We start from the raw sequence: 26,973 nt of genomic DNA on the forward strand, positions 1-26,973 counted from the left end.
GGTGCAGGGGCCCAAGGACTTGGGCCATCTTCTACTGCTTTCCCAGGCCATAGCAGAGAGCTGGACCGGAAGTGGAACAGCCAGGTCTTGAACCAGTGCCCATGTGGGATGCCAGCACCGCAGGCAATGGCTTAACCCACTATGCCACAGCGCCGGGACCACGAGTGTTTACCTTTATGCCAACTTACAGGCAGAAAGGAGCCTGGGACGTATGTTTGTGTGGGGAGAGCTGTTGTTTGTGCCTGGCTCCACCAGGGCCGGCATTTGCTCTCAGGCTGGGCTCTGGTAGGCCTGGTTTTCTCCCTCACTCCTTCCTTTAGATGGCAGTAGATGCCCAAGAAATACCTTCCCAAGCACTGATGGGGACTCGGTTTTTATTTGTTTTTGCTTTCACCCGGTGTTGGTATCTGAGCTGATCCACACCGACTTTGGGTGGGCGTTGTGTTCAGCTTTTTGAGTGTCTGTGGGGGAGGGGCGAAGACGTGCCACAGACCACCTGTTCAGTCGGGGTTCTCCCTAAGCGCCGGGCGCGTTTTGCCAGCTGGCGCGCACACACACACTTCCCTAGAATTTTTCTCAGCTACCTACAAACTTGATAGCAGCATTGGAGCTGAGTTAGGAGAGCAGCCAGCCCCGAGTTAGAGGTGCCACAGCATCTGCCGGCCCCGTTTGTGGAGATGGAAGAGAGTCCCTGGGGGGCGGGAGCAAGCCGCTGAAATCCTACATGGCTACCCGCGAGCAACCCACAGACGGTCCGGATTCTGCCCCTGCTGTGCCCAGCACCCTGTTAAAAGACCCACAGCGAACAGGAGGGCGCTTCCAAAAGTTCATGGGGAAACGGAATTAATTAAAGTGAATAAAGTTATTTCGGTACAAAATTCTTTGGAAATCCATGCCTAGTTTTTTCATAACACACATTTTTCCATGCAGTTAAAACAAGTTTTGTTGATTGGAGAGACCGAGAGAGCGCCCATCTGCTGGTTCACTCTCCAGATGCCCCGTGGGAGCCAGGAGCTTAACTGAGCTGTTCCACGAGGTGGCAAGGACCCAGTTACTGGAGCCATCACTGCTGCCTCCCAGGCTTTGCCTGAGCAGGAAGATGGAATCTGGACTGGAGCTGAGTATGGATCCCAGGTACTCCGGTGTGGGAAGCTGGGGTCTTACCTTCTAGGATAAACACCCCCCCCCCCCGGGAAGCTTTGGAAGACCCCAGCTATGCCTGGATTCCCAACATTTTTGCACCAAAATAAACTTATTTTTTCAGTTTCCACGAACTTTTTGAAGTACCCTAGTGCAAGATGTGGCATCCTCCAATCCACGTACAACAGAGAGCACAAGACATACATGCACAGGCAGTATGACCCAGCCTGATCAGCAACGAGAGAGAGAGAGAGAGAGAGAGAGAGATGTGTGTGTGTGTGGGGGGATATTCAGTGGGGCCTCAGGCTTTGGGCTGGGGAGCGGAGGGAAAGGAGCTAGGAGAAAGGGTGCAGAACTCGAGTGCGGGGCTGGGGGGAATCCTTGGAGAAGTGTGGTGGTGGTGGGCCTGAATTTAGGGCCGGGGAAGGGAGCGTAGACGTGGGGAAAAGACGGCCAAGTCCAGGTCCTTTCATCGCTCAGGTCCCGGGCATTCCTGTCAGAGGGGAGCCTTTCCCGTCAGGTCTGTACTCGGGGCGGCTTCCGCGCGCACTTCGGCCTGAAGGAGGGAGCCCGGCCGGCCGCCCCAGAGCCAGCTGCGGCGGACCCTGCCCCGGGGACCGCGGCCCCGGGCCGGCCGCGGAGGGGGCGTGGCGTGGGCGGGCCCAAGGGGGCGGGGCTCTGCGTTCCCTCGCGCCCGCCGCTGCCGCCGCCGCCGCTGCTGCCGCCGCCGCCTCCGCCCGCCGCGCGGACTGAGGGAGCGCGATCGCCGCCGCCTGCCGCCCGCGTGCCCGGGCTGCGGTGGGCCAGGATGTCGGGCTTCCTGGAGGAGCTGCTCGGCGAGAAGCTGGTGACGGGCGGCGGCGAAGAGGTGGACGTGCACTCGCTGGGCGCCCGCGGCATCTCGCTGCTCGGGCTCTACTTCGGCTGCAGCCTGAGCGCCCCCTGCGCGCAGCTCAGCGCCAGCCTGGCCGCCTTCTACGGCCGCCTGAGGGGCGACGCGGCGGCCGGGCCAGGGGCCGGGCCGGGGCCGGGGGCTGGCGCGGCCGCGGAGCCCGAGCCGCGGAGCCGCCTGGAGATCGTCTTCGTGTCCTCAGATCAGGACCAGAGGCAGTGGCAGGACTTCGTGCGGGACATGCCGTGGCTGGCGCTGCCCTACAAGGAGAAGCACAGAAAGGTGAGCGGCGCGGGCCTCGCCGGCGCCCCCGGCCTCGGGCCGCACTCCCGGGAGCCGGGCCCCAGCCTCCGGCGTGGCGCCCGCCTCCCCGCCTGCTGCTCTCTGCGCCCGCACCGTGTCCCCGCACCCCTGCGGGCTGGGGGCTCCCGCGGCAACTCCGCGGGGCGCGGGGCCGGGTTGCGCCCGCGCTGCCCAACTTTGACACCTCTCGGCCCCCCACCGCCCCAGGCCCGGGCTCACGTCCCCCTCGCCGAGGGGGCGGCCGTGCTGGGGGCTCCGACCCGGGGGCCCTCCGCCGCCAGCCCCTCCCCCCCCCCCCCCAGGAGAGGTGCCGGGAGGGGCCCCCTCTCTCGACCCCTGGACTCTCTGCGGATCCCTGTAGTGGGTGGGGGAGGGCGCTAGCCCCCTACCCACAATGCTCGAACCAGGAAGTTTCCTTTCTTTCCGAAAGAAATCTGCTTTCCTGGGGGGCCCTCCCCTTGTGACTGGGGACCTGGAGGCCGAGGCCGAGGTCAGACCGCCCCCAACCCTGCCGTGGGCAGGCAGCCGCCGGGGGTGGCCCGGGGCGAGGAGGGAGCTCGCTCCCTCTCGCTTCTTCCTCCTCCCGCGGCTATCCCCACCCCGGCTGAGTTAGGGGCCACCGGGGAGCTTTTCATTGTCTGACTGTCCAGCTCGCTCCCAGGCACTTGCCGCCCTCACTTTCGCGGTGGGCCGCCGTTGTCTTGGCATACTTCGCGTGAACTGCTGGGCTGATCCCATAGGGGCAGCAGGACTGGAGGAACGGGGATTTGGGGAGATTTATGCTTCGCTGTCAACTTCTCCGTCCTCCCGGTTTGCTGTTGAAATTAGTTTGGGTTTCTGAGTGCGTCTGTTGGATGAAGATGTCTGTTTTAATAAAACAAACCCAGGGGTGTTTGTCACGCATAGAAACAGAAAAGGGTTTGGAGCGGGCTTGCTTCAGGAGTGTGCCCGAGGCAGGGGTGTGAATCCAGACCCTTCCGTGTCTGAGGGGGTCTCAGTTTATGGAGTGGACAGAAGGGCTGCTCGGGCGTTTAGCTTCCTCTGGGGAGGATGGTAACGCATGCCATGTGTTTCTTTTACGTGTGTGGATCTTGTAGGGAAGCATGATTTAGATTTAGTGAGAGCAAAAGGCTTATGCTGGGACCCCAAATGTCTCGAGTAAATCATCCATCCCTAAGCGGGGAAAGTTACCGAATTGGGATTTAAAGTATGAAATACAGTGGAACAGATAGAGTTTGTGTATTTAACGTGGGAAGAACATGGGTTCCCTAACCACACAGAGGCAGGACTTGGCATTTTCACCACTTCTTAGATTATTCTACCCATGTTTGATTTATACGTGTGATAGGCTATGAATATACATGGCTAGTACTTTCTGTTTCCAAATATGCAAATTTTATGTGGTGGTTGTTTTATGATCCTTTTGAGTATAGAAAAAAAATTTTTTTCAATGTAATGGCGAGTTTCTGTTGTGGCCAAAATCTGTTTAAAATGATGTTCTTACTGGGCAATGCAAATAATTTCTAGCTTTTGAAAACATACAACGATGGTAAAATGTTGCAGCCTAAGGCCTATTGTGTTTTGTACAGAAGGGGAATGAATTGGCTGAATAGTTAGAATATGGAACAAATTGAGATGTTTTGCAAATGTTTAAAAAAAAGGAAAAAAAAAAGCTTTTTCTGAAAAAGAGAAATATTCGATACAAGTAGCACATGCCTGCTTCTCTGTGCCCTGGCCGGTCCCTTTGTATGCAAAGAAGTGTTGCGTGGTCCTAGCCTGGACCTGCCAGTACCGCTAGCTAGGAATAGACTCTGCATGATACAGCGCAGACTCATTCGAAAATACAGTGTAGAGTGCCGAACGTGCCTCAACCTTGGTGCCGGGGCTTCTGAGAAATTTTATATTTTGCACAGAATGTTTCTGACTCACATCCTACGGTTCACTTTGTGCCCTAAAACTGGTCGGTTTTTGGGGTGGCTTCTGCCCCTCCATGTTCCTGAACAGGGGGACTCCACATCGGATCCCAGAAACACGCCCAGGGGTGTGCACCAGGTGAAAAGCCTCCTCTGTGCTTGCTAAGGAAAACATACTCTTGGAAGTTACAAAAGCCATGTCCGCACTCTGGAAGGGAAACACGGAGGAGACAGCGTGTCCTTTTCTGTAACTGGCAGTTTTGGGCTCTCTTGTTCCACACTGGAGTGGATAGGAGTCTGTGAGTTTGTGATGCCAGTTTCACCTTAAGAACAGTGAGCAGTCGGAGCACCCCCAGTGCAGGGCCCCGGATGGATGAACACTTCACTCCTTGTGGACAGACTCTGTTTTTTTTTACCATCTATAAAAATAACTTTAAAGAAGGGAATTTTGTTTTACAACTGAAGGAAAAGCAAAGATCCAGATTACTTTTTAAAGTTCTCATTAACATTTGTTCTCTCAAACCATTTGTGTACTTCTTCCCATTGGGATAACGAAGGATATGGTTCTGATTAGTTATTGGCTGGCATTTCTCTAAAGAAAATTGAAAAATTATGGTGGGGAAAGAAAATGCTGTGTGGTATGTCTTTTTTTTCTTCTTCTTTTATTAATTTCTGCTTTACAGAGTAAGAAAGTCTGGGGATGACCATATATGCTAAGCCTGCATTTTGCCTGGCTCCTCTCACCTTGATTGGAGCTGTGAGGAAAAAATAAATAATTCCAGTATCTTCTTTTTTTAAATTATGGAAGATTGTCCTGTTTCTGCTTGTTTCAGCGGTAGGTACTAAAGTCATTGAAACTTTTTTTTCTTTTTGGCTTCCAGCACACACACCTTATTACACAGCTGTATAGAAATTGTAATTAGATGATAGTAGAACTTTGAGTGCATTTGTAAGAGCACTTATGCCAGGAAACCTGTAATCCTGAAGTTCAGGCAGTTAGACTTGTTTTAATAAGTAGCTTGGTAGATGTTATTCACGTTGCTGAAGAGAGAGAATGTGATGAAGAGTTGCAAGGTGGTGAAGATCTGGTCTTTTAGGATTTGGTTGTTCCTTTAGGTCAGTGTAAGTTACTCAATTGCTGAAACCGGAGAGTCTGTCTCCAGGGTCCATGTTGGCATTTTAGAGGTGAGCCTGGTTTTGGTTTTAAAGCCACAGGTCTCAGCTTTGCCTGGCCTGGTGCCTGATGTGAAACATTTGGTTGGGGTGAGTGTGTTGACATCAAAGGGTACAGATCAGTAGCTTCCCTCTGGATGGGTTTATTGGGCTCTGGCTTGGTCTTAGAACTTCCCAAGTGATAGAAGGGGCGAGAGAATGTTGGGGAGGGCAAGTGGCAGAGTCTGGGGTTTTGGTCCAGCATCCCTGGTCTGCCTGCTGCAGCCAGGAGGGGAGTGTGCATCCTCCAGCCACCCTGTGTGGCTGCTCTGGGTGGTTCTTTTGGTTCATATCAAATCAGAGACTTGGCCTAGAATTCACCTGCATCCCTTTGTAGGTTCTTTGGGTAGAACAAGATTTGGTATCCCCTTAGTCTTAGAACTCCGTCTCTCTCAAGCTTCCTCAAATCCAAATACTACGCCAATAAGACAGTGGTTTCCAGGATGCTAGCAGATCACTGCGTCTTTTCTTCTATTCACTTTTAAGGTGACAAAAGATGGCAAAAAGGTACAGCTTTAAAAATTAGGTGTGGAGCCAGCTCTGTGGTGCTGGCATCCATATGGGCACCGGTTCATGTCCTGGCTGCTCCATTTCCTATCCAGCTCTCTGCTGTGGCCTGGGAAAGCAGTAGAGGATGGCCCAAGCCCTTGGGCCTCTGCACCCACCTAGGATACCCAGAAGAAGCTCCTGGTTCCTGGCTTTGGATCTGTCCAGCTCTGGCCATTGTGGCCACTTGGGGAGTGAACCAGTGGATAGAAGACTCTCTCTCTCTCTCTCTCTCTGCCTCTGCCTCTGCCTCTCTGTAACTCTGCCTTTCAATAATATATAAAAATAAATCTTTAAAAAAATGTTTTTTTTTCCAGGGGCTGGCACTATGGTATGGTGGGTAAAGTCACCTCTAGCAGTGCTGGCATATGGGTGCTGATTAGAGTCCTGGCTGCTCCACTTCCAATCCAGCTCTCTGCCATGGCCTAGAAAAGCAGTAGAGGATGGCCTAAGTCCTTGGGCCTCTGCACCTATGTGGGAGACCCAGAAGAAGCTCCTGGCTCCTGGGTTTGGATCGGCCCAGCTCTGGCCATTGTGGCCATTTGGGGAGTGAACCAGCGGATGGAAGACTTTTCTCTCTGTCTCTCTCTCTTTCTCTGTAACTCTACCTCTCAAATAAATAAATAAATAAATAAGAAAACAAAAATTAGGTGTGGGGTAGATGTTGTGGCACAATGGGTTAAGTCTCTTGCAACTCTCACATCCCATACCAGAGTGCCAGTTCAAGACTCAGCTCTTCTGTTTTCAATCCAACTTCCCACTAATGCATGTTGGGAAGCAGCAGATAATGGTCCAATTGCTTGGGCCCCTGCCATCCATGTGGGAAGATCTCACTCTTGAAGATAAGTGTTCTCTTTCTCTCCTATCTGCTGGTTCACTTCCCAAAGGCCTGCAGCAGCTGGGAATGAACCAAGTGGAAGCCAGGAGTCTGGAACTCCATTTGGATCTCCTATGTGAGTGGCAGAGACCCAAGTCCTTGAGCTATTACCTGCCATCTTCCCAGTGCACAGTAGCAAGAAGCTGGATCGGAAGTGGAGCCAGAACTTGAATCCAGGACTTCTGATTCACAATGAGGGCATTGTTTGCAGCATCTTAACCACTGTGCTAAATACCAACTCCCATGAGGTGTATGTATATATTTAAATTTATTTGAAAGGCAGAGTTTCATAGAGGGAGACACACACACACACACATAGACACACACACACACAGATCTTCCATCCACTGGTTCACTCTCTAAATGGCCACAACAACTGGGCCAAGTGGAAGCCAGCAGCATGGAATTCCATCTGGGGCTCCCAAGTGGGTGGCAGGGGCCCAAGTACTCAGGCCATCTTCTGTTGCTTTCCCAGGCACATTAGCAGGAAGTTGGTTTGGAGTGGAGTAGCCGGGACTCAGACTGGCACTCATATGGGATGCTGGCATCCCAGGTGGTAGCTTAACCCACTACAGTTAGAGCCACAGTGGTTCTAGCCATGGTGCCAGTGCCCCATTTTTAACTTCTCAGAGCAATAACTTATAAGCATACAAAGTCATTGAAAGGAGTTCAAATTGGAAAGAATGAAACAACAAAAGCAAATGAATGGAAAATAATAGTATCCCCTGAAGTTCTGGAAGATTACTGATACTTGTTGAGCTCCATTTTTATGTTTACTAGTGAAACCCAAGACTACTGATCAGTGACACATAGGCATGATAAAGGCTGACAACATAAAGATGATCAGCAGTCAGGCACCCTTACTGAGAGAGAGTATGTACTTGGTGGTCACTTCATGGTATGCCAAAGCTCTGCGCATGTCTGGAGCTGAACTTGGCTGTTCAAATCTGGGCAACTGGAGGATGAAAGTTTGCTGTTCTTTCATGTGGGAAATGGATGGTGGGGGGTCTCTGGAGTAGTAAAACCCCTACGCCTCACATGAATGGGCCCACCTCCCTTCCCGGCTATGGGCTATGGAATCCATTGGATAGGATTTTTCAGACGTGTAGCCACTGGGGAATTGACACTTATCTTCCAGTTAGCAGCTCAGGCCCTAGCTGTCCACAGCACTTGCTCATAGATGTGTCTCATTATCTGGGAGGGTGGGATGGGAACCAGGGTACAAAGGAAAGCAATAGGTTTTGAAGTTAGGGTTGTTGATTGACTTGTTTTTAATTTCCACCCTCTTTTTATCACTTTTCCTTTCAGTGGGAGCCCTTGTTTTCATGTCTGCATAGATTTGAGAAAGGAGGCTTTGTGCTGTGTACAGCTGGGGTGGGAGATGAACAGGTCCCTTGGGGGCTTTCTTTTTTTCTGATGGGGATTGGGGTTCCAGGGCTCCAGCTGTCCTGTTCAGAGCTAGATGGGCTCTTGACTGCCTGATTTCATTTCAGGAAGGGAATATAGACTTGGCATAGGATGTGTTTTCTTTCTCCACAATCTGAATTCCCAGTGGTGTGTGGTGTTAACCACCAGGGTGCTTAGTTTTCCTGTATTTCATTAATTTACCATTATGCTTATTAAAGGGCAGTGAATACTGGCCATGAATTTAGAATCTTTTTGTAAATTCTGACTTTCATGAAGCTCTTGAATAGTGGTGTTTTATAACTTGCCATTATTTTCAGAGTAAATAAGAGTCCTTGGGTCCCAGGAGCCATCCTTGATTCTCTTCCACCCCTCACATCCTAAAGGCATGGAGTCTTGTTGACTTGACCTCCTTGATAGCTCTTGCCTCCCTCCCATCTCTCCATTCCTGCTGTCACTGCTTGAGTTCAGGTTTCCTCTGGACTACTGCCGACCAATGTCCATCTCCTGGGGCTCTCTGCTTCCAATCCTGACCCCTTGAAATGGTTCTCTAGGCCAGAGCTTCTCAAATTGTCTGTCACTATGTATTTTTAAAATTTCCTAGCAGTCACACTGTTATGTGGTCCTGCTTCATGTACGTGTGATCCCTCACATGGGTGGACAGCGTACCGACTTCCCTCTGTCCCATTCGTTGAGGTGAGTCCGTTGATCCCAAGCTTGAATGCGGCTGTTAGGTCAAGCTCAGCCTCTCTCAGTGCCTCCTCTCCATCTCTGCACTCGCCTTGTGCCGCAGCAGCGACAGATGACTCGGGGACAAGCCCTGATCCTCAGACCCCACCCCGAGAGGCAGTGCCCAGAGCTGTCTGTAGAATGGAATGACAAGTTCAGAGACACAGCCCTGATCTTGGTCATTCTCCTGCTGAAGAATTCTTTAGGACTTCATAGCCTTTGTGGTGAAGTCCACGCTCTGGAGGGTGGTCCTGACTCTTCTCCAGCCTCGTCTCCCACCTGTGCTACTGGGCTCCACTGAACTTGGATTTCTGGAACGTGTAGTATTCCATTTTTTTGCCCATCTGGCTGAGTTTACAGCTTCTGCACACAGCCCTGGTGTCCCTGTTTAAGAGGCATCCCTCTCTTTTCCCTCTAGGTAGGACTCTTCTGTGAGCCTCCCTAGATTCTGTGCACCGATTTTTGAAAACAATTATTTTTTCTGTTTTGTTAGACTTTAAGCTGCTTTAGGACAGAAACCAACCAGAAAGGGAAGGGGATCAGGGCTGAGGTACTGAGAAATTAAATAGTGTCGCAGAAAACAGGGCTGCAATTTTAGATTGGTTAACTGGAAAACACAGGAGTTTCCAGATCACGTGAATTGAAATATGCACCTTCACTGTTACTTAGTTTGATTTTAGCATATAATATTAGAGTTGGGCCTTAACTGAACTGTATTAATTTTATATCCTTTGTGCAGTTTGTGGGTTTTTTTTTTTGATAATGAATATTTTAAAGAACATTTAAATGAGCAAATGAATGTCCCAGCTGGGAGAGTCCCGGTAGCTTCCTGCGCATCTGTATTGCACTGTGATTCTGTGTTCTTGACTCTCCATTTCTGAAATGTCAAATAGCTTAAAATAGTTTCATCTGCAGACCTCTCATCCCATGCTTTTTTATTTCATAACTAGTGTGCGCTTCTCTAGCATCGTTCTTCCAAGGAATTCGAAATGCATGCATATTACATCTTCCAGCAACCAGTCATCGGCAGATATTAAGCGTTTTAACTGTTCAAAGCATGCTGGAGTCAGAGAATGAAGCAAAGAGAACCGATTAATAGATCAGGGTCACAGTGCCGGATGAAAGAGTTTGGCTGAACTCCCTTAAGTTCAGACTCGGTCTTTTCTGCTCATGAAACTGTATCTTAAAAAATGTTCACATCAAACATTCCCCACGGAAGAGGAGGAAGCTAAGTTCCCTTCAGTAAACGGCTTTGGGTCTGGATTCACTCTCGGTGTGCATAGAACGCTCTGAAATAAGATAGAGGGAGTTAAACTGCTTAAAACATGTGCTGTTGCCTGGCAGACAGGAAAGCCAGAACTTTTCTGTTGCTGCCTTTGCGTGGTGATGGTTTCTAAGGGTCTTTTTAATGATTCCGCTTTTTTTAGTTCAGCCGGGGAAGTGCCCCCAACTCCCCTTCATCCTATGCAAAGCCTGCAGGCTGTTTTAGTGCTTTTGTTCCCGAGACAAAATTGAACTTCAGGTATCCCGCCGAGATCCGAGGACTAAATCAGTCCTGTCTTTTATGAGGTTTTCAGAAACTGCTGTTCTGACTTCCAGTGAAATCTCAAACATGTGCCTTCTGCTTTATGACAAGGAAGAAGTAAGGTAATTGAACGTTCCCGAGTGCTCTTATTCCGGAGTGCAGCGCTGTAATGGAAACTTTTGTTCTGTGGCATCTGTGATTAAAAGCAAGCATAAATTCTCTACCGCTTGCTGGTCATAACTCTTGGGTCACATATACAATGTATTTTTGTATGAACTACACGTCAGAAAATCCTTTTTCAAAAGCAATCTCAGCTTAACATTCAACATTCCTTTCTATGAAATCTATCATCTCCTCCCCAGCTCCCCGTTGGAGTATTTCAATGTAGACACCAATTACAGATACATTCAAGTCATATTTCTACGGTTCACGAAGCTTTTATCTTGGATTGCTATTGAATAGTCACAAAACAGGGTGTGGTGAATTTTGCCGTCTGAGGGATCAGGTTTTCTCTTTGTTTTCCTAGGAGAATTTTATCCAGATGCATCAGTTCTGCAGTGTTTTATTTGTCTTTTTTGGTCAATATCCTTGGAATAAAAATATGAATGGATTTGGTCTGTTTAAAGTTTGAAGATGTTGCCTTTTTTCCCCTTTAAACACGATCGGGTCAAGACAGTTTTCTTTTGATCGTAGTGTGGCTCTCAGCACAGCTGCCTCATCTGTTACTCATTTCTCAGGGTTTGATGTGAAATATAAAGATTGTGCGGAACAATGTGCAGTAGGGAAAATCGTGCTGCGACCCTCACTGCTCCAAACGGGAGTGACTGTAGGTGTGAGTGCAGCATTTTTTCAGTTTTAAGCATATAGGAGGGGGCCTCAAAAAGTTTCTGGAAGAAAGGAAATAAAAGAGAAGTTTATTTTCATGTAAAAAATGGAAATCCATTTATAGCTTTTTGATAATACAAATTTTCCATGAACTTTTTGAAGTACCTGTATGCTTCAATGCAACTTTAAAAATCATTATTACCAAGGGATCTTTGAAATACTCCATTAGGAGCTGATGTTGTGGCCCAGTGGGGTAAGCTGCTGCTTGCAATGCTGGGGTCCCATTTGGGTGCTGGTTTGAGCCCCACCTACTCCACTTACAATCCAGCTGCCTGTGAATGCACCTGAGAAAGCAGTGGAGGATGGTGCAAGTCCTTGGGCCCCTGCACAGTTCCAAGCTCCTGGTTTTAGCCTGGCCCATTCCTGGCCAATGTCTCCATTTGGGGAGTGAAACAGTGGATGGAAGATCTCTCTCTCTCTCTCTCTCTCTGTCTCTTTGTCTTTGCCTCTCTGTCTGTAACTCTGCCTTTCAAATAAATAAATAAATTCTTAAAAACATACTGTATTATTTTATGTGACTATTTATTAAAACTTTTTAAAGCCAGCGATTTTTATTTTTATATTTAAATCCAAGGCTGAGCCAGGCCAAAGCCCAGGAACTTAAACAAGATTTCCCACACGGGTAGTCATCACCATCTGCCTCCCAGAGCATACTTTCTCAGGAAGCTGGAGCCTGGCGTGGAGCTGGGATTCAAACTCCGATCCTTTGATATGGGAAGCTGGTGTCTCAAGCAGCTCCTTTACTGCTGCACCCATCCCCATAGCTAGTTCTTCGCATATGGGATCTACCACATAGCTTGGTGCTTTGGTTTGGGTGTCGTTTGAATGTGTCCCCAAGGCTTCATGTGCTGGAATTTGATCTGCATTGGGAGATATTAAGAGGGTAGAAACTAAGTGTGACCCATGGATCAGTGGTGGGATCTTTGGGAACTGATTAGGATTAGATCAGGTCATCCAGGCCAGACCCATGATTGAATCCTGGTGGCTTTGTAAGAAGGGAGACCACAAGAGACACACAGACACACTTGTCTGTTTCTCACCATGTGGTGCCCCACACCGCTGTGGACCCTGCCAGCAGGAATGCCTCACCAGATGGGACCAGAACTGTGAGACAGAATAAACCTCTTTTCTTTCTAAATTAGCCAACCTCAGGTATCTCATGACAGTAACAAAAACCGAACTAGTATGCCTTGTTTCTCTTCAGTTTCCTAGTAGGACAGCAGTTATTATTCGTGATGAAGCGTCCTCTCCTCGTGTGCGGATAATTTCGGGCCGTCTCTACTAACCGGCTGCTCAGCATTACTGGATGCACTCGTCCTCTCTTTTGAGCAAAGAGAAGGTACAGGAGAGACACTGGTTTGTGCATCTCTCTCCTGCCATTTATAAACGTCACACAGTGGGGAAATAGTACAGTGAGTCTCTGTGCACCCTCCCAGATCCAACAGTCATCAACTCATGGATACCCACTCCCCTTCCTACGTCCTAGATTATTTTGAAGACAATCGCAGTTTATCTTTTTTTTTTTTAAAGATTGATTTCTTTATTTGAAAATCAGAGTTGCAGAGAAAAAGGGAGAGGCAGAGAGAGAGAGAGAGAGAGAGAGAGAGATCTTCCTTCTGCTGGTTCACTCCCTACATGACTGCAACTGCCACAGGCTAGGCCAGGCCAAAGCCAAGATACAAGATCTTCATCTGAGTCTCCCGGCTGGGAGCAGGGGCCCAAACACTTGGGCCATCTTCTGCTGCATTTCCCAGGCCATTAGCAGGGAGCTGGATCAGAAGTGGAACAGCCAGGACTTGAATCAGCACCTATATGGGATGCCAGTGTCACAGGTGGTGGCATAACCTGTTTTGCCACAACATTGGCCTCTATCATTTTCTTCATAAACATTTCATGAAGTAACTCTATTACAACATTACCACAGGGGTGGATATTTGGCCTGGTGGTTAAGATTGCTAGTTTGATGCTTACATCCATATCTGAGTGTCTGGGCTCAAGTCCCAGTTCTGCTTCCATTTCTAGCTTCCTGCTAATGTGAACTCTGGGAGGCAGCACATGATGACTTAAGGAGTTGGGTCTCTGTCATCCACGTGTGAGACCTGGATTGAGTTCTGGGCGCCCAACACCAGCCCCAGATGCTGCAGGCATTTTGGTAGTGAATCAGCAGATGGGCACTCTCTATCTCTTTCTGTCAGTCTCTGTCTTTCAAATAAAATAAATAAAAATTTGAAAATAAATAGAACCACAGCATCATATCATATCTAAAATAAATAGTAATTCTTTTTTAAAAGGTTTATTTATTTGAAAGAGTTACAGAGGCCGGCGCCGCGGCTCACTAGGCTAATCCTCCACCTATGGCGCCGGCACCCCAGGTTCTAGTCCCGGTCGGGGCGCCGGATTCTGTCCCAGTTGCCCCTCTTCCAGGCCAGCTCTCTGCTGTGGCCCAGGAGTGCAGTGGAGGATGACCCAGGTGCTTGGGCCCTGCACCCCATGGGAGACCAGGATAAGTACCTGGCTCTTGCCATCGGATCAGTGTGGTGCGCCGGCCGCAGCGTGCCGGCCGCAGCGGCCATTGGAGGGTGAACCAACAGCAAAAGGAAGACCTTTCTCTCTGTCCACTCTGCCTGTCAAAAAAAAAAAAAAAAAAAAGTTACAGAGAGGCAGAGAGAAAAAGAGAGAGAGAGAGAAAGAGAGAGAGGTCTTCCATCTTCTGGATCATTCCCCAAATGGCTGCAATGACAAGAGCTGGGCCAGAGCTGAAGCCAGGAGCCAGAAGCTTCTTCTGGGTCTCCCACATGGGTTCAGGGGCCCAAGCACTTGGGCCATTTTCCTCTGATTTTCTAGGCTACTAACGGTGAGCTGGATGGGAAGAGGAGCAGCCAGGATTTGAACCGGGGCCCATATTGGGATGCCAGTGCCACATGTGGAGGCTTAACCTTCTAAGCCACAGTGCCATCCCCACAGTAATTCTTTTATATCAAAATATCCCGTTGGTGTTGAAATGTCCCTGTAAGTCTTGTAATTTTTTTTCACAGTAGGTTTGTTTCAGTCCAGGTAAGAACCACACATTACATTTGGCAGCTCTGCCTCTTAACCTGTGGTGAAGAGAGTCTGTTTTAACCTGAAGTTCCCCCCACACTTTCCCTCACAGTTTCCTTGTTGTTCCCTTTTACTTAAGCTTTCTCTGTTTACCATCTCGGCGTAGTCCTGAATTTTTCTCGTCCATGTCTCCCCTTTATCTAGGTCTGCAGGATACTGACTCCTGGGTTAGAAGGGTCCTGGCTGCAGGTAGCTGAGAAGTCTTGGCTCAGGTTGCCTTTATTTATTTATTTTACTTGTTTTTTTTTTTTTTTTAAAGATTGTATTTTTTATTTGAGAGGCAGAGTTATAGACAGAGAGAGGGAGAGACAGAGAGAAAGATCTTCCGTCTGCTGGTGCACTCCCCAAGTGGCTGTAATGGCCGGAACTGGCCAATCTGAAGCCGGGAGCCATAGCTTCTTCTGGGTCTTCCACATGGGTGCAGGTGCCCAAGGACTAGGGTCATCTTCCACCGCTTTCTCAGGCCATAGCAGAGCTGGATCGGAAGAGGAGCAGCCAGGACATGAACCAGCGCCCCTATGGGATACCAGTGCTGCAGGTGGAGTCTCAACCCACTACACCACAGTGCCGGCCCCTCAGGTTGCCTTTAGACCTGGGTGCCTCAACTGCTGTCCCCAGCCTGGGTTGCCTTTCCTCATCTCTGCTGTGTTGTCTCTGTGTGAGCCCTGACCTCTGGCAGGCTGGTTTTCTCGCTGGTATAGCTTGGTCAACCTCCATCCGAGAATAGGTCACCACAACTGGGTTGTGTAGTACTCTGCCTGGCCAAGCCTGAGTCACACCCACAGCTGTGTAGCCAGAGGCTAGGGCCACACACCAGGTGGGCTGAGCATCAAGAAGGGGAGGTTCCTCAAGGGAAATCAGGGGGGTTACTGTGGGGAGTGTGCCCAGCAGGTGGTCATCCAGTCCATGCTGGAGAAATTCACGTGACCTCAATGCACCATCTCCCGAGGAAGTTCTTTCTGACTTTAGCCATCCCCTCTTCAAAGACTTGCAGGCAAGCGTGAGAGTCTCAGGCCTTGAGCCATTTCTGTGATGTGCCTGTGTCTGAGCCCTGCCTTTCCAGGTTTGCCTGGACCTCTCCTGCAGGCTGGCCCCCAGACTGGGTTGCCTCACACACAAGAGCAAGCGATGCATACCCTCCTTTGTTCTAGATCTTACCAAGGCAGACTGAGGTTACAGTACCCTTTCTGACAATCACACTGTGTGGCCCCAATCATATACCTGAACAATAGGGATTTAATATAAAAATCTCATAATTAGCACTTTTAGCAAGTTTTTTTAGGTTTGATCAATTTTCATAGTCTGTTGAAGTCTTTGGATGCTGATGTGGTTGAATTGTGTGATCCCTTCTAGACTTTTATTAGGCAGTTGACAAAAATGTTGACTAAATCTGGAAGTCCCACCTGTGGCACCCCACTGCAGACCTTCTCCAGGCTAAACAGTGGTCTGAAATGACTTGTGTTTGATGGGTGCATGCTCACTTCTAATTGATTGCCTCTTTTTCTTTTTTTAAAGATTTATTTATTTAGTTGAAAATCAGAGTTACACACAGAGAGAAGGAGAGGCAGAGAAAGAGAGAAAGAGAGAGAGAGAGAGGTCTTCCATCTGCTGGTTCACTTCCCAGTCAGCCACAATCGGAGCTGGGCTGATCGGAGCCAGGAGCCAGGAGCTTCCTCTGGGTCTCCCATGCAGTTGCAGGGGCCCAAGGACTTGGGCCATCTTCACTGCTTTCCCAGGCCATAACAGAGAGCTAGATTGGAAGAGAAGCAGCCAGGACTTGAACTGGTGCCCATATGGGATGCCGGCACTGCAGGCGGTAGCTTTACCTGCTGTGCCACAGCACTGGCCCCGATTGATTCATTTTCTAAATGTGTGTTTAGTAATCATAATAAATGCTGTAGGGTTTATTTAAGGGTTGATGTCAAATTCACCAGTTGGTAGTTTGCAGAATCTCCCCTTTTCTGCTCTTCTGGAAATTGAAATTCCTTTTACCTGTTGGTTGCTGTTGTGAAAACATAGACAATGGTTAAGTAATCTTGCGGCCTGTTTGTCCCTCTTGGTTGTAGTTCCTACCTTGATGGAAGAGACTCACTCTGTCAGCTGGACAGCACAGTGTCCAGTTTCACCTGACAGTATGTGGTTGAGCATCCCCTATTTGTCATATATATATATATATATATATATAAAATGAAGATTTATTTATTTATTTGAAGACTTACAGAGAGAGAGGAAGAGAGATCTTCCATCCACTGGCGCACTCCCCAAATGGCCACATTTGTTGGAACTGGGCCAGGCTGAAGCCAGGAGCCTGGAACTTCATCCGGGTCTCCCCCGTGGGTGCAGAGACCCAAGTGCTTGGCCATCCTCTGCTGATTTCTCAGGCGCATTAGCAGGGAGCTGGATCCTAAGAGGACCAGCTGGGACCGGCACCCATATAGGATGCAGGCACGGCACTGCAGGCAGCAGCTTAAGTCTCAGCACGGCCCACATGTGGCAAGATTGACAGCTCTATCTCCTACCCCTAAACCCCCTTCCCCCACGTCTCATTAGGGCACTAATAGAGCCTGAGGGTATCTTTTTCTTAATGTCATTCCCCCTCCCCCATCGGATGCAGGACAAGAACCCTGCTGGCTAATTAACTGTGGCATTTTGTTTTAAAATTCGCCATAGAGAGTTACTAGCTACAAAGCAATCCAGTGTCCTTAGGCAGAGATGTTTGTTTTTCTTAATGTGTGACTTTATTTTGAAAAAATTACCTTATTTTGAAATGGATTTGTTTTCTTATCCAAAGCTTTGCCCATTTGAGATTACACACGAATCTCTTACACACATTGCGGTTTGGCACCTAAGAATTCTGACGGTTCAAACGTTAGGCATGAGGATGAATTGGAATTAAATGCCTTAAAACACTTTCCTGGGGGGAAATCGGTTTCCTAAATTTGTAGAAGGCCCCTGGCTTCAACCCTTAGATGCATTGTTTTAAGCTTGTACAAGTGTTCTTAAGAGTAAAATACTACTTAATGCCCCTTGAACATATTGTCTTTCATTTGGATTTATGAAAGTATTAATTTGCAGGGACTGGTGGCACAGTTTCGCTCTGAAGTGCTTTCTGAAGCAGCCTTCCTGCGAAGGCTCAGACTGTGACTTTTCCCTGAGATCAGCCAGTCTGTTTTGCCAGAGCCAATAGTTACCAGGCGAATGTGGAACAAAAGATCCCACGCCCTCACGGGGAGAGGGGTTTGTCTGTCTGGGCACCCAGCAGAGATTATGCCTTTACTGCCTACACCACTGCTTATATGAAAAGCCACTATATGCCTTTGCTCAGCATATTGCTAATATACTATTTTCTCACATAGTAGCTTTTTTTCATTTCATTTTTTAATGGTAAAAATAACTCTCTTTCCAAAAATACCCACTGTTAATAGTGTCTTATACATCTTTCCAGAAAAACATGCATATACTGCATATATAAATGTTTATGCTTAAATATAGTTTACAGAAGTAGGTCCAGCATTTACAGTACAGCATTTACAGTTCCTTTTATTTTCTGGAAAGGTAGTACATTAAACAAAATTCAAGTGAAAGGAAAGATGTGCAAGGAAAAGTCTCCCTTCTGCTGTGGACCATAATTTGCCTCCCTGAAAATAACTTATCTTGATCAGTTTCTTGTGTATCTCTCCAGAGGGTTTTAGACATCTGTAACCACATGCATCTGTGTGTATGCACGCACCTCTGTTACACAGACTTTTCAATGAATCTTGTTAATATTCTTGGCTTCCCTGATAGGTGCTGCTATACACACACACACACACACACATATATATTTGATTGATTGATTTGAAAATCAGAATGACAGAGAGAGAAATCTTCCACCCACTACTTTACTCTCCAAATGGTTTCAATGGTTGGGGCTAGGCCAGGATGCAGCCAGGAGCCTGGAACTCCATCTGGGTCTCCCACATGGATGGAGGGCCCCAAGAACTTGGATCATCTTCTGCTGCTTTCCCAGGCACATTAGCAGGCAGGTGGCCCATGGATATGGGATGTCAGCATTGCAAAAATGCTAGCCCTAGGTGCTGCTTTTTCTGTCACAAATGGGTAAAGGCTTAAAATGTCACTGTGTCTCTATGATAACGTGAGGACTGTCTGCCTTGGCAATGACCCTCCACACCTAGAGACAAGGAACGGAATTCTGCAGGCCACCGCTAGCCTTAGAATGACACAGCTCAGTCTGCCGCACTCCTTCAGTGCGCAGGCTGAGGAGAGCTTTAAAGCAGGTAAAAGCAGTTCCTGTTTGCAGGAGGGGCCCCTCTCTCACTGACATGGAGCAGCGAGAAGACAGCCTGTGACGGGCCCACTGCTCGGCCTGCTGTGCGGATACAGTAAGAGGTTCATTCTCTGAGGCTGTCGGTCTCCCTTCTCCCGAGTGGGTTCAGAGTTGTACAGGGACAGAGGCCTCCCGGCGCTGGGCATTTGTACTGTGCTATCTTCTGTGGTGATTAGTGTTAGGCTACTTGTATTTAGTATAGGTTTTTATTGACTAATGTGTGCTACTTTTTTTTTTTTTTAGAGAATCCTCCACCCTTGAAATCCGAAGTTATGAAAAAGATAAACTGAGGAATTGTTATTTTCAGTATATGAGGTTCTTCATTTTATTAGGTGGTTAGAACTAATTGTTCTAGATTGTGAGCTCCTGAGAGTTGTTCAGAGTGACTTGTTCCACTTAGAAAAACTGATGTCTTGGCTGAATCTACTGCTTTGAGAAAAATGTAAAATATTACATCAATTGTCTGTGGAGGGGCAGATGTTTGGCCTAGTGGTTCAGATGCCCATGTCTCCCTGTCGTAGCTGGGTTTGATACCTGCTTCTGGCTCCTGCCTCCAGCTTCCTGCCAGTGCAGACCCTGGGAGGCTGTGGTAATGGCCCACGTAATTGATAGTCAGCCAGCAGCTCTCTGTTTCTGTCTCTCTGCCTCTCAAATAAATAAAAATTAAAAAATCTTCTTACTTAATCTTATACTCAACTTTTCCCTGTTTCCCTGAACATTGTTTATTCTCTTCTGTGTGAGAAAACTAAAAAAACTCACAATTCATTTGGTTATGGGTTCATGTAAGCAGTTCATCTGTGAAAAATCAATGGGTTGCTCTGGGGATGTTTAAAAAGTAGATAGATAATAGAAATTATGGAAGATAAACTCTTCAAAGACCTAGTAAACCTTAAAGAAGAGACTTAAGAATGGAAAGAGGGGGCCGGCGCTGTGGCGTAGTTGGTAAAGGCACTGCCTGCAGTGCTGGCATCCCATATATAGGCGATGGTTCGACACCCGGCTGCTCCACTTCTGATCCAGCTCTCTTCTATGGCCTGGGAAGGCAGTAGGAGATGGCCCAAGTCCTTGGGCCCCTGCATCTGCATGGGAGCATGGAGGAAGCTCCTGGCTCCTGGCTTCGGATCGCTGCAGCTCTGGTCATTGCAGCCATCTGGGGAGTGAACCAGCGGATGGAAAACCTCTCTCTCACTCTCACTTTCTCTGCTTTTGAGTCTCTATGACTCTGCCTTTCAAATTAAAAAAAAAAAAAAAAGAATGGAAAGGGGAGTAGTGTCAGTTTAGAAGTCAGAGTATTTTCTGAGTTAGTCGTAGATTTAGATTGAATGTGTGTCTTAATAGGTGAGAAAACTACGGTGCTTACCTTATTTCCTCTTACCTTCATGACAGTATTCTGTAAAGCTGTCAATAATAGTGAGCCATTTCTGTGCCTACCTGCACAGGAATCCCGGGATAAGAAAAAAAAATTTTTTGACAGGCAGAGTTAGACAGTGAGAGAGAGAGACAGAAAGGTCTTCCTTCCATTGGTTCACCCCTCAAATGGCTGCTACAGCCAGGGCGCTGCGCAGATCTGAAGCCAAGAGCCAGGCGCTTCCTCCTGGTCTCCCATGCAGGTGCAGGGCCCAAGCACTTGGGTCATCCTCAACTGCCCTCCCGGGCCACAGAAGAGATCTGGACTGGAAGAGGAGCAACTGGGACAGAATCCGGTGCCCCAACTGGAACTAGAACCCGGGGTGCCGGCGCCGTAGGCAGAGGATTAGCCTAGTGAGCCGCGGCGCCAGCCAGAAGAAAATTTGAAGTCAGTACTCCAAATTGATTATTGTTATGTTAGGAAGGTGGCATCTATGGGTGGTGGGTGTCTGATTTCCAGATGTTGTGCATATAATCACTTTTGTAGTAAAAACATGAATCTGTTTGAGGAAAATAATGTGGTTCTTGTCTGAAAGAGCTGGCATCATGTTTTTGAATGCTTTCAGTGCAGGGTTTTTCTCCCGGTTTTGATCTAGGTAGCAGTGTAGCATTTCCTGAAGACGAGTAGCCTTGCTCATCACGGTGTCTTCCTGAGCAAAGGAACCAAGGAGGAGGGGTGGGGAGGAGCAGCTGGCAGGCACCTACTGTAAAAAAAAACTTTATGGAGAGAGCAACTTGAAAGTGATCTTTATAAACGAGGGGGAGGGGAGTCCAGTGGATTAAGCAAGAAAGATATTCTAGATATAAATAACCTGTGGGAATGAAGTGGAAAGTTGAGAAGGAGAAAGCTCATCTGATCCTGTTGAGGAGTGTAAGTATGGATGGAGAGACGATGATGTATGTTGGAAAATTGATGAGTCACAGGCTGTCCGTGCTCAGTGGGAACATTTCTACCTTTTTGAAGAAAGCAAAGGTTCCTTTGGCAGATCTTTAAGGAAATTGCATTCTGGGTGATGCTGACTTAGAGGTGTGATTGCGTATCTGAAGACTCCGGGAAGTGGATTGCAGTTGTATGTTTGCAAGGTGATAGTGGTCTTTCCTGGGTTTGCTTGGAGAGAAGGTCTGGATTCCAGACATGCCACAAGATAAGAAACAGATGCTTTCTGTACCAAGGACGCCACACTCAAACCAAAGGACTTTATCTTGGGCCAGGTTGCAGGAATGCATTTTCTATTTGCTTCCTTAGAGCATGAAGAAGATACTCTGGGGGCCAGCATTGTGGTGCAGAGGGTTAAGCTGATGACTATGATGCTATCATCCCAAATGAACTCTGCTTTGAGTCCTGGCTGCGCTACTTCCGATCCAGCTCCTTGCTAATGCCATCCAGATTCCTGCTAATGCTCCTGGGAAAGCAGGAGAAAATGGCTGGAGGGCTTGAACCTCTGTACCTGCATGGGAGACCTGGATAGAGTTCCAGGCTCCTGGTTTTGGCCTGGTGCAGCCCCGGCCATTGTGACCATTTGGGGAGTAAACCAGTGAATGGAAGATCGATTTCTTTGTCTCTCTCTCTCTCTCTCTGTAACTCTTTCAAATAAATAAATCAATCTTTTTAAAAAAGAGGATACTCTGGGCTAATGGTTTCTGTTTGTCAAATAAAGGAAATGACATTTCTCCAGGAGTTTTCTACTGCTGTGTAATATTGAGGGAGTGGTGACAGGGCCTAAGAAGCGCCCAAACTGGATTTCTCACACGGCATGTGCTCATATTACAAACATCAAGTTTTTACTTTTCATTGCTCTGTGTGGGCACTGCTAAGCCTGGGTCAGTCACATGTTTTCTGAGCATTTCATTTGCCTCAAGCAGTGTCAGCATGCAAAGACTTAAATGACAAAATCTCTGCTCTCAAAGGCATCGTCCTTTAGCAGGTGAGATAAGGCAGGAAATACATATATAAATTTAGAGTCTCTATCATGCTAGTGTATTGGTTCTGGTAGGGAGGGGGTTGCCTGCAGGAGTCCTGTGACCTGGACAGACAGCAGCCTGAGAGGGCAACCCCTCTGCTGCATGACGTGGTTCAGGGTCATTTCTCTCACTATCTAGCTTAGACACCTTGGGCAAGTTCCTTTTAATCTTTCTGAACCTCAGATGGGAATGATAATAGTGTCTGCCTCATCAGGGTTGCTGTGGAGGTCTGAGATGCTGAATGATAGTACAGTCCTTGGTGTGTGGGAACTGGTCAGGAGCTGGTCCCTGCCATTCTGGGTGGAAAGGTTCCTAGGGCAGGCACCCTGTGCTCTTCACCACCGTGTCCTTCCTACTCGCTACACCTGGCACCTCTTAGTAATGCATATTTGGCTCAACATTTTATGAAAAGAAAGAATGAATGGCTTGGCCATGAGATTTGAAGGATTGCTGGCGTTCAGGTAGAAAGAGGAAGGAGGGGCCTGTGCAGTGGCCAAGTGAGTAAAAGTCACTGCCTGCAGTGCCAGCATCCCATATGGGCGCTGGTTTGAGTCCTGGCTGCTCCACTTCTGATCCAGCTCTCTGCTATGGCCTGGAAAAGCAGCAGAAGACGGGCCCAGTGCTTGGGCCCTTGAACCCATGTGGGAGACCTGGAAGAAGCTCCTGGCTCCTGGCTTTGGATGGGCCCAGCTGTGGCCATTGCGGCCATTTGGGGAGTGAACCAGTGGATGGATGATCTCTCTTTCTCTTTGCCTCTGCTTCTCTGTAACTCTGCCTTTCAAATAAATAAAAAAAATAAATGAGGAAGGGAACTCCATGCAGACAGATGAGCCTCAAGTAAAACCACACACAGATTCTTCCTAATACTGGTGCTGTCGTCATAATTAAACAACTGCCCTGATGGTATCAGTTGGGCAGCATGGTCATCGAATGTTACGCTGGAAAGGGTGTTGAGGATCATGTAGCAACCCTTTTCCTTTACAGCTAGGAAAGCCGAGGCCTGGAGGAGGCAGCCACATGGCCGACCAGCCTCTGAGTTCTAGGCGTCCTTAGTGCAGGCTCAGAGATGTTTCTTGGCATTCTTCCCAGCAACCCTGCAAGAAAGGTCCAACCGGTGTCCGTACGACAGTGCCAGATTTTGCTCATAGGAAAGAGAGATAAGCCTGCTGAAAAGCGGGAAATGCCACAGCCCTCATTTTCCCACGTAAGTTTATGTGTCCTGGCCACTAGAAAGCAGGACTGCTTCCCGGTCCCAGGAGCCTGTTCCTGAGAGCAGAGCCCTTTTCCTGGGGTCAGGCGGGGGACTCAGGTCAGACCTCCTATGTGGAAAGCCTCAAGTGGCTGTAACTCATGCTGAAAAAACAAACACGTTACCTCACTGCACAACAGCACAGAGCTCTTAAGAAGGGGATTACCAGGGCTGAAAGATGTGCAACGTAAAGAGGGAATTTAAAAAGAGCCAGGTGCTTCATTTGTGAGGCTGGGCTGATGGGGCTCCTAAGTGTGGAGGAGAGATTCCATTGAGATGACTCCACAGCCGCAGTATTGTTTTCCTGTTGGGCCGTGAGGGAAGGGAGAGGAGGCTCAGGATTCAGGCAGTCAGTGCCCTTCCCTGTGGGGTTGAAGGGTAGTTCTGACCTGAGCCCTGAGCTCAGGTTGAGGGGTAGCTCTGAGCTCAGCCCTGATGCCACAGGAATTCATCGTGTTGCTTTGATTGAGGCCATTTCAACCTGAGCAGGCAGGTAGGAGCTGGAGTAGGAGGAAAACAAGGAGTGGGACAGCCCTGAGACACACACTTGTCCTGGAGGGGGCTGCTGGGTTCTGAAACTTTGGAGCGGGCGTCATTTCTATGACAGTTCTTGCTCGTGAGTCCTCTTGGTGTGCTTTCAAATACAAGGGAACCTCAGCAAGTCTGTGGATGGGCTGCGTGTTTGGCCTCACCGACGAGACGTAGATTAGACACTCATATCTAGTATTAGAGTACCTAGGTTCTAGTGTTGGCTTTCACTCCCAAATCCAGCTTCCTGCTGTTGCACACCGTGGGAGGCAGCAGTGGTGGCTCAAGTAGTTGGGTCCCTGCCACCCATGTGGGAGATCTGAATTGAGTTCCTGGCTCCCACCCTTGGCCTGGCCCAGCTCCAGCCATTGTGGGCGTCTGGGGAGTAAACTGGAGGATGAGAGCTCTTTCCATCCGTCTGTCTCCTGGCCTCTCAAAGTTTTAAAAGAGAAAGCTTGCAGAAAACGTTTGTTTTGGTGCAAAAAACAATTTGAAATCCATGCAAATGAGAAGGCTTCATAAAGTTCATGGACCATGTGTATCATGCAAAAACTATGCATGGATTTAAAATTACTTTTTTGCACCAAAAATGAACTCCATGTCCACGAACTTTTCTAAATTCGCTCATACTTCCTGAAACCCAGTGCAGGTCTCTCTGTTGATCTGCAGTTTGAAGGTGCAGCGTGGAGTCCCCCAGTCCCTGTGCATTGTCATTTCCCTCCCCTTTGGATTCTTACAGTGGTCACCTGGGAGATGTGAATTGCAACTCATCAGAGGGCAGTGGGAACTAAGTATATAGGTCAATAAGGCTGTACCTGGCTGATGAGTCCTGACAAGTTTACTGCTGGATGGGATGAAATTCTGGGGTTGACCCCTTTTGGAAATTCATTAAAGATGGTACCCAGAAGGGGTTGGTGCTACATCTGCAGTAACTTGTCCTGCTCCTGGTGAGTGGGGTTGTGTTCCTTCATCTGTATTTGAGGGAGCTGCTGAGCCGTCTCCTGGGCTAGGGTGTCCCAAACGTTGTGAATAGTTGCTTCTGCTTGCTGAGCCCTGACTAGGTTCCAGGAACCACCTTGTTAAGTGCGTTTCATGTGTTATCTCATTGGATCTTCATTCCATCCCGCGGAAGTCATCCTTTACCCACTGTTTCCATTTATGTGATTTTGGTTACCTAGAGTCAGCACAATCTGAGAAATTTAATGGAAAATTCCAGAATTAAACAATCATACATTTTATATTGTTTTGAATAGTGTGACAAAACCTCGCTATCCTGCTGTGTTCCACCCTGGACATGAGCCAGCCCTTTGTCCACCAAGTCCACACTGTATATACTACCTACTGTTTGCTACTTATAGCCACACAGTATTACAGTGCCTGTGCTTAAGTAACCTTTATTGTTAAAATATTTATTTATTTGAAAGGCAGAGTAAGAGAGAGAGAGAGAGAGAGTTCTTCCATCTGCTGGTTCACTCCCTAAATGTCCTCATCGGCCAGGGCTGGGCCAGACCAAAGCCAGGAGCAGGAACTTCATCTGGGTCTCCCACATGGGTGCAGTTGCCATCTTCTGCTTTCCCAGGTGCATTGGCAGGGAGCTAGGGAGCTAGATTGGAAGAGTAGCAGCTGGGACTCAAAACGGCACCACCAGATCGGATGCTGGCATCTCAAGCAGCTTAGCCCGCTGTGCTAGAACACTGGCCCCTAAGTACCACCCCCCCCCCCTTTTATATCATCATGGCCCCGAAGTGCAACAGTAGTGATGCAGAGACCCAAGGCATAACACACGCAAGGACAGATAGCTTTGGTACTGTGACAGTGCTCCAGGGCACATAGAACTAACACAGTGTGCACAGGGCTTGGGACTATACTGTCTGCTGTTTCAGGCATCCCCTGGGGATCTTGGAGCTTATCCTCAAGATAGGGGAGGGTGGCCGCACTGTTTATCACTCTTGGTTGTACATGAGGACAGTAAACACAAAGGTTAAATAATTGGATTTTCACCTATTCCTGCCAACCCCCAAAGCCAGTCCTTCAGCCCCTCTGTTCTCATTCTGGGCTCTTCTCTGCAGCTTTCCTCTAGGGGGGAAGAACCCTCATGGTGGAGCTTCCAGGCAGGTGCCTGCCTCTGAGTCTCACCCTTTTTGCTGCCAGTGGCAGCTCTGGGCTCGGTGTTACACCCGAGCTGTAGCAATTATCTTCTCTCTCTTTTTTTCTTGTGGTTACTGTCTACAAGACCACGGTTGTATTAAGTCACCACAAACACTAGACACTGAAGCATTGCTCCCAGGGGACATGCTGGGCTAGGTTCCCACCAGTCCCTGATTGCAGCATTCTTCCACAGTTGATCAATGTGTAGCCTTGTTTTATGTGCATCCCTGTTTAAAGACACCTTGTTTTATAGATGTGTGTTTTAAAATTTTGCTTGTTAACCTTGAGCTTGGGACCAGCAGCACTGTGACTCTTGTCTGAATGAAGCTTATCTGATGCTTGGGTTTTCTCCATGAGGTGCATCACAGCCTCCTTCACCACTGTACCCTGGAGACATCCAAATTCCACGAATCAGGGTCATGATTAGTTACATTTTAGAACCCATCTTTCCAGCTCTCTCTCTGTGCAAATGTATCCTTGTTATTTGTACTTTCCTGTGTTGTAGCAGTGTTTATACATCAATAGATAAGTGTGTTAAACCTGGTATATCACACCACACTTGAGGTTACATAATCTGCAGTTTGAAATTCCTCATGGCTGGGCCCGAAGTGAGAGGAGTAAATTAGGAACAAGGCTAGGGGGTAGGGAATGAAGGGACATCAGGACTGGAGATCATGTCCTGATGGGGACCACTGATGGGCTTGAAGCAAGGGCTTCTATAATCACATTAGGTAGATAACCACTGTAGCTGTGTAGACCGGTTGGAGTCCCAGCTGCTCTGCTTCTGATCCAACTCCCTGCTACTGAGCTTGGGACAGTGGAAGATG

At 48.2% G+C, this 26,973-nt stretch overlaps 1 protein-coding gene across 1 annotated transcript in view; it reads left to right on the forward strand.

Annotated features, from left to right (window-relative positions):
• Nucleotides 1-1,811: 1,811 nt before the first annotated feature.
• NXN (nucleoredoxin) overlaps nt 1,812-26,973 on the forward strand; it is a 162,834-nt gene continuing 137,672 nt past the window's right edge. Inside the window, exon 1 of the mRNA XM_002718895.4 lies at nt 1,812-2,314. Within this exon, the coding sequence (XP_002718941.1) occupies nt 1,949-2,314 (366 nt within the window). The 5' untranslated portion in view covers nt 1,812-1,948. The remainder of the gene's footprint in view (nt 2,315-26,973) is intronic.

The sequence above is a fragment of the Oryctolagus cuniculus genome, chromosome 17 (genome assembly GCF_964237555.1).
Source record: "Oryctolagus cuniculus chromosome 17, mOryCun1.1, whole genome shotgun sequence".
NCBI lineage: Eukaryota > Metazoa > Chordata > Mammalia > Lagomorpha > Leporidae > Oryctolagus > Oryctolagus cuniculus.